The sequence below is a fragment of the Vicia villosa genome, linkage group LG5 (assembly GCF_029867415.1).
Source record: "Vicia villosa cultivar HV-30 ecotype Madison, WI linkage group LG5, Vvil1.0, whole genome shotgun sequence".
Lineage (NCBI taxonomy): Eukaryota > Viridiplantae > Streptophyta > Magnoliopsida > Fabales > Fabaceae > Vicia > Vicia villosa.
In genome coordinates this window covers 72,671,849-72,680,192 of record NC_081184.1, presented here as the reverse complement: position 1 = coordinate 72,680,192, position 8,344 = coordinate 72,671,849, and the positions used below count along the sequence as shown (strand labels likewise).

The following is an 8,344-nucleotide window of genomic DNA, read 5'->3' as shown; positions in this document are numbered from 1 at the left end:
TCATTTGCAGGTGGTGTAAAAAAACCTAATCTTTTACACCTGGTAATAATAGCGAATACAAGCAAACGTGAGTCTAAATTTGTCGCGATGGTATGGTTGAGTTCGTATTGTTCATGCGAACTCAATGATGCTATTCAGAACCTGTAATTTTGCCTAATTTGGAAAACCCTAATTTTGGGATAAAGAACCCTAAAATGGTGGTTTCGTGTATACGTGTCCAAACTTCAATTAAGTTTCCAGAAATGATCTACACCTCAAACCAAACTCAATAGTATGTCTACATCTTGTTAAACATGTGTGAATAACCAGATACGAATTGATTTTAGTTTGAACAAATTTTGACCTGTGTAGCTCGATTCAGTGAGCTTCAAGGCTTGTAATTGATTGAGATAGTTTCAGTGATGTTTAAGGAAGGTGTATGAATGCTTAGTTTGTATTGAAATGGACTGAAATTACAAATTCGAATTTGAGTTTTTCTTTGAATTTTTTGAAGTGATTACAAGTGTTATATGCTATGCTATGCTTCTGAATTCGTGTCCTCTTCTTTGCTGAACTAAGATAGCTTATTTATAAGCTATGTGTGCTTAGAAATGAAGCTAAGATGTGTCTTAGTTGCCTTTGTTGAAACTTTGCATTTTTTAATATAAAAAAGCTTGAATTCTTGACCAAGTCATCTTGCCTTCAATGAACCTGCCTTGCCCTTCAATTCTCTGCAGAAAGATGAAGATTCTTTGAGGTGAGTCATGCTTGATTTGTAAGCTAACCTTTATCCATGCATTTTCCTTTTAATTTTAATCTTAAAGTAAGATAAAATCATGCAAAAATGGATAAAAAAAGGTATGGGCTTAGTCTTGGTCGTGGGAGGCCCATAGTAACATGGAAATGATGTTTGAATGCTGAAAACTTGGCCCCATTTGGAAAAAATACATTTTTGAGCAATGTTGATTTCATGCATTTTACCAAAATTTAGCCAACTTCAACAAGGTGTAAATCCTTCAATTTTTGTCATATGAAGGAGATCTTGCACTTTTTGGAAACCTCAAAGAGTCCTCTAACCAATGTCTTTGGTCTCATGTCAAAATGATTTTTGAAGCTCCTTGTGTGTCCTTTTGAAAAAAGTGTCTTTTTGTTGACTTTGAAAATGACCTGTAATGTCTTTGATCATATTTTTCAAATGGTGAATCCAATGACCATGGGATCAATGGCATTTGAAAGATAATTGAATTTCCTTCAAAAAAAGCTTTGGTTTGAATTTTTTGGATGAAGGATGAGAGAGTTATGATCAGTCAAAGTTGAGTTGACTTTTCAGGCAAAAACCCTAATTTTGAATCTTAGGGTTTTGTTGATTTTTGATCTTTCCTTGATGAATTATGATCATCCAATGATCAAATGATGAATCCTTTGACAAAATATGGACTTTGACAAAAAATTTCATTTTTGACTGTCTGTTGACTTTTTTGGTCAAACGGGTCGTCTGTTGACTGTTTGAGCTGCTGACGGTGCGTCTGAGTGAATTGAAGTTTGAAAATTTGTATGATGGTACTTTGAGATATATGGATGTATATGAAATCCATTTGAGCTCTCAAAAACTTGTTGCCCCTGTAAAAACAAGAAAAAACCCTGATTAGGGACTGTTTGTGTAGGAGACAGTTAAGCGTACCTGATTTTTGTGCAGTGTTGAGTCTCTGCTAATCATGTGATATTCAGAAGACTTCTAGCACAAAGATCTTGGAATTTTGAATTGTGAAAGATTGATTTGATTGATGGTACAAAATACTGAGAATTGTACTGCCAGCAGTTTGGCTGTCAACTGACTGTTCAGGTATTGATGTAGCAGTTAGAGTGAAAAATCAACAGTCAAAGTTAATTTTATTTTTTGTTGTTTTTGTTTTTGTTTTATGTGAAAAATGAAAGTTTATTTACATGACTTGTTAGAAAAACACAGACATAATAAATAACTAATATTTACGGTATGCGGGCAAAATTACCGATAATAACCCTGAAAATCATTTAATGCACAGAAATAGGAATATTTGACTGGCAGAAAACACACAAAATATTATCTTAGTAGCTAAGCAATATTATGACAAATAGTACAACATTTAATACTGACAGTACAAATATCACATACTATATTGAACAGTACGACGAATAAACGGTACATTTAAGAAATAAGAAATACGGCAAATTTTAAGAATGACGATTAATGACCCATGCTATGAACAATAACATGTAGATGATTGGGAGCATAACCATTGCAGGTCCACACTCCTCAGGACTATGCAGGCAGAAGAAAGTCATGATCACCGTAGCAATGGTGATGACTGTAAGAAACAGTGTCTCTATCCACTTTGCCATTCTTGTTAGGGAAGAAGAGAAAATAGATATGAGATAGGAATTTGAAAGATGAATTGGAATTTGATGTGAGATTTTATGGAAGAAAATGAGAGGTATTTATAGAATGGAAAGAAGGAAAGAGACGTTGGGGAATGATGTGATTCCGTACAAAAGGAAAATTTGAGTGGAAGTAAGATTTGAAAGAAAGTGTATGATAGTGTTGGAAAAAAGAGAGATTTGATTTTTGAAAAAGAGATTTGAAAAGATTTTTGCAAATAATGGAATATAGTACAAAAATTAGTGGGAAACAAAAGATAATAATAATCTACTTGTTACCAGTACAGTCTGAGTTTCCTGATTCTGCGCCTGCAAAAAGATTTAACTCTGTACCAATTGTGTCAGTACTATTTATCTGTAAATAAATAAATAGCATGTGTGAAGTAATAAACAGCATTTGGCGTTTGCGTAAGAATAAATTCAACTGCAAGCCAATTTACTGTATAAGAAAAATTCTAAAGACTAAGTGTTTCATATGTTAGGATATTTGTTGAAATAAAAATCCATGATTATATGAGACCCTTAATTTTCAGATTGGAGTTTTCTTGAAAAAAGATGTGGGCAAATTTTGGGGTATAACAGCATCCAACTTGTGTATTAGGTAAGGATGAGGTAAGCAAGAAGGTAGATCAGAATATCTACAGAGGTATGATAGGACCTCTTCTCTATCTGACTGCTTCTAGACCTGATATTTTATTCAGTGTATGCTTGTGTGCTAGATTCCAATCAGATCCTAGAGAATCTCACTTAACTGTTGTTAAGAGAATTTTTAGGTATCTGAAAGGTACTACTAATGTTGGTTTAGTCTACAGAAGATCTGAAGAATACAACTTAGTAGGATATTGTGATGCTGATTACGCTGGAGATAGAGTTGAAAGAAAAAGTACTTCGGGAAGCTGTCAGTTTCTGGGAAGTAATCTGATCTCCTGGTACAGCAAGAAGCAAGCAACAGTTGCACTATCCACTACAAAAGCAGAATACGTAGCTGCTGCTGGATGTAGTACACAGATGCTCTGGATGAAAAGTCAGCTAGAAGACTATCAGATATATGAGAGTAACATTCCTATATTCTGTGATAATACTTCTGCTATTTGTTTATCTAATAATCCTATTTTACATTCTAAAGCTAAACATATAGAGATTAAACATAACTTCATTAAGGACTATGTTTAGAAGGGTGTTGTTTCTTTAAACTTTGTGGATACAGAACATCAGTGGGCTGATATCTTTACAAAACCCTTGCTGAAGAGAGGTTTAAGTTCATTCTGAAGAACATCAGTATGGATTTATGCCCAGAATGAATGTGTTGAGAAGATCTGATATATGGATTAGATTGAAAATGTTTATTTGGTTTCTTATCAGATGTTCTGGTTATGAATGATCTCTTAGATATTCTGATTCTGTTATCTCCAACGTTTCATATGTCTAAGTATGATACAGAACTTCTGTTAAAGCAAAACAACTGTCACCAGCTATTCTAGATGATGACCACGTGTTCATTCTGAAGGGACAAGCATGCGTGTAGTTGATGAGACGCCGCCCTAGGTAACCGTGCAAATTTTTTCAAATCTCATGCTACCTTCACCAACGTCTATCAACATTAAATGTAAATGATTCAGTTTCTGTAACCGTTGCATTCAGAATCTCATTGCATTTTGTTTTCAAGTCTGTGCCTATTTAAACACATTTCATAATCATTTTCTCTCTTTTCACACATTCATCATCTTCGTTTATGCATTTCGGTCTTCTTTTCTCTCTGCATAAAAACCCTAAACCCAGAAATCTCAAGCAATCTTCAATGGCTTCGTCGTCAAAAGCTCAACAAAAGGTTTCGTCCTCTCAGCAACAACAAGAACATGAACAGCAGCAACAACAGAATGTTCCTCAGAAAACCTGTCTAATTCCTATGGACGAATTAGAAGTTCTTGGTGAAATGATGGTCGATTTTGATAATCTGGAAGAACATGACATTCATCTGAAGGATGACATGAAATTTCAGGGTTGGGAAGCATTCTTCTATCGTTTGTGTGGACCTGTTTTCCCAGAATTAGTTAAAGAATTTTGGGTTCGTGCTACAATTATGCCTAAAGCAATTCTATCCTTTGTTCATGGCGAAGAGATCTCAATTACAGAAAATCTTCTCAGAAGATTGTTTGGTTTGAAGAATGTTGAAGGTGCTTCTGGAGCAATTATTGGAAGAACAGATTGGGACGTTGTTTACACAGAAATTTTCAAATCTGAAAAAGAGTCTACAATCATCAAGGAGTTTAAGGATCCCTACAGAATCTGGGCTAAGATCCTTATGGGGTGCATCTACCATAGAAAGGCAACTGTGTCTCCCAACTACGTTAACAAGGACCAACAAGACATTCTGTATTGTATTGGTAAACAAGATAAGGTGGATCTTCCTTACATCATTTTCAACCACATGTGGAATCATGTGAAAGACTCTAGGGAGCAAGCCAGATTGAAGTCTTCAAAGTACAAAAGGAACTTCATTCCTTTTGGAAGGATAATCACAGATCTTCTGGTTCAGACTGGATTAGTTGGTGATCTGGAAAAGGCTGGAATTATCAAAGATCCTTTTGCAATGTGTGGAAGTACCATGAATGCCCACACTCTGAAAAAGATGAATCTGATTGAGACGATTGTTACTAGTCCTTCAGTGGATCATGAAATCTTGACCAGAAAGGCTCCTGCCCTGGCTGATTTTTAACTGTTTTTCAAAAAAGAGCATCCTAATATTGTTGTCAGCTATCTGAAACTCTATAAAGAAGAAGGTTCTTCATATGATCCTATGTGGATAAGCAACAAGAAGGCTCTCACTACAGTTGATCTAGTACCAGAAACAGAGGAACAGAAAAAGAAGAAGAAAAGAAAGCAAGACCAGTAAGAAGGAAGGAATGAAAAGAAGGAAAAGAAAGAGAAGAAAGAACAGCCAGAAGTTCAAGAAGAAAGTCAAGAAAAAGGAGAAGGGAAGAAGGAAGAAAAGAAAAAGGAGAAAAAGAGGAAGACTGTTGGTGATGGACCTTCCAAGCCTCAGAAGAAGAAGAAGAAGAAGAAATCTTCAGGTATTACTATTTCTGAGCCTGTTTCTGATTCTGTTTTAATTTCTAAACCTGTATCAACAAAACCACCTCCAGTAAAATCACCAGAAAAAGCCCCAGAAAATCCTCCTCCAACCACCAAACCTTCTAACCCTCAATCTTCTGCTTCCCTCAAGTCTAAAGGCAAAAAGCCTATCCTTGATTCTGATCAAATTCTTGATCCAAAACCCTTAAACACCATCTTCCCAGATGAAGATATTCTCATTTCTGTTTAACCTAAACCTCAACCCCCACCTTCTGAAACTCAAATTCAACCTTCTGACCCCCAACATGTTAACACTCCAGTGTTCTTCAACCTCCCCTCTCCAGAATCATCATTCTCTGATTCATTCATTTGCCTCATGAATTCGTTTAAACCCAATAAACCTTCATCTGACCCCATTGTTGTAGTCATTGACTCTGATAATGAAGCAGAATCTTCACCTCCTTCGTCCTCTTCAAACACTCATTCTTTGTTTGATAGAGTTTCTGAACCATACTCTGTTTCTAACCCCTTCAATCCAAAAACCACCCTCAGATATAACCCTCCAAAACCTTCTGTTGATAATTGTTTTGAGTTATTAAAATTTAAGGTTAGAACAGGGCTGAATTATCTGAAGGTTGCCCATGACTCAAAGCTGGATCATGTGGCTGCTGAAAAGCTCTGGAGAGCTTTTGCTAAAGATGTACAGGCAGAGTTTATGGACCTCTAGAAGGATTGTCTAGCTGCTGCTCCTGGTCTTGCTGGACTTGCTTTGGAGTACATTGCTAGCGTCTACTCTCATTCTATCTCTGATTGGAAGCCTCTGGAAGAAGCTCCCTTCATTGATGAAATGGAAGTGGATAACCCTTTGCCGCTAGTTGTCTGGAAGCCTTATCCGTTCTCATTTTTGACTGGGGAATTTAAGACTCTGTTTGACTGGTTCAGGGAGAACCCTCTGGAAGAGTATCCTGACTTTGTTTATCCTCAGATTGAGTATCCTCCAGAAGAAAAATCTGAAGAAGAAGCTGAAGAAGAGCAACAAGCTAAAAAGCATCAAGCTGAAGAGACTCAAGCTCAAGAGATTCCTGTTGAAGAGGAACCAGTTGCTGAAAATCAGATGATTCAAGCCTCTGATGTTCCTACTTCTACTGGTCCTTCTACTTCCGTGTTGATGAACACTCTGAAGGAACTCCAAGAGAATCAAGATTCTGTGTTCAGTCGCTTGGAAAAACAAGATGAGACCAATGATGAATTTAGAACTTGGATGCGAAGACAAGAAGAAACCTCCAAGAAGCAAGCTGAAGACAATGCTGAGATTAAGAACCTTCTGGCAGCTTTGGCCTCCAACCTAACCCAATCGTAGTCTGTGTCTTTGTGTCTTAGTTAGTTTTCTTTGTTTTTGCATCTGTTTGATTCTGCATCTACTTTGTACTCTCCTTCTGATTAATCAATGAAAATTATTTCTTTCTTCACTCTATATGCCTGTTCATCTGAATCTTTTATACTTTTTGATGTTATGACAAAAAGAGGGAGAAGCGTGCTAATTGAATTGACTTATAATATCAGTTGCTGGGCTTAAGTCTCAACATTCCTAACTATTATATTGCCAGTTTTTGTCTCTGATAGTTTTGCAGGAATGTGATACTCTGAACAAGCTCAATATGAGGAGAACCAAAGATGAGGAGAAGCTTATCTGAAGAAAATGTCTCAAAGAGTTGAAGCAATCAAGCTCAATGTTTTTATACTTTCAAAGCTCTGATACAAGCTATGCTTTAAAGTGCTCAGATACAAACCTTGCTCTGATTGCTCATATATAAGAAGTTTCAAGATCAGAAAGAAGCTATGTTCTTATACAAGAAATTTTAGTGCTCTGATACAAGAAGCAATGAAGCTCTGATTCAAGCAAGCCTTCTTAAAGCTCTGATAAAGCAAAGTGATCTCAAAGAGAAATTCAAAGCTCTAAAGTTGTCCAATGGAAGCTCTGAAGTGAAGCTCTGAATTATCTGAAGTTCAAAGTTCAACGTGAAAGTCTCAACTGAAATGGAAATATACTCAGGGAAGTCTTTTATTTATAAAATCTTCTAGTATTAATTTCAGAGGGAGATTGTTATTCTCAGGGGGAGACATATTCACACACTCTAATTAATATGCTATATGCTAAATCTGTGTATTGTCTTCTTCATTTTATATTTTGGATACAAATTCATATCAATTCTGTATGTTTTTGTCATCATAAAAAAGGGGGAGATTGTTAGAACAAGAAATGTTCTGATCAATATTCATAGTTTTGATGATAACATTATATATGAATTTTGTATAAGAGAATGTGGTACTCTAATTATTCACGTTTTCCATTTCAGGAAAAGTATAAAAGAGTATGCACAAAATCAGCGCTCAGAAGCTCTGACCCATAAGTTCTGGATGGCTTCATCAGAACATGGTCTGGAAAGACATCAGAAGATGGTCCTGCAGAATCAGAACATGAACTAGAAAGCATCAGAAGATGGAAGTCAGAAGAAAAGCTCTGAAGTTCTGATGGTATCACGCTCAAAGCACTTCAAAGTCTGAAGACAGAAGTGGCATCTGCACCAAAGCTGAAGACTCTGATATTCAAACGTCTATTCTACATATTCTGAGTTCAGAAGCAAGTACAAGAATGAAAAGGCTATAACGTCAAATCTCTGACTGACAAAAGGAACTTTAGAAGCTACAAAAGGAAAAGTCAGTAAAGCAGTGAAAGCATGGCTCGAGGTAGTTGACAAAAGTGTGAAATATTAAATGCAGCAGTGTACTATTCACGCAATGCATTAAATGCTCCCAACGGTCATTTTTCCTCAGCGCCTATAAATAGAAGTTCTGATTCAGAAGCAATAACAACTCT

General features: G+C 36.1%; 1 protein-coding gene across 1 annotated transcript; it reads left to right on the top strand.

The window, feature by feature from the left end:
- Positions 1–4,192: 4,192 nt before the first annotated feature.
- LOC131604836 (uncharacterized) lies at positions 4,193–5,110 on the top strand. Its single transcript, XM_058877251.1, has one exon. It carries the CDS (start codon positions 4,193–4,195, stop codon positions 5,108–5,110), a length of 918 nt encoding a protein of 305 aa, XP_058733234.1.
- The last annotated feature ends 3,234 nt before the right edge of the window (positions 5,111–8,344 follow it).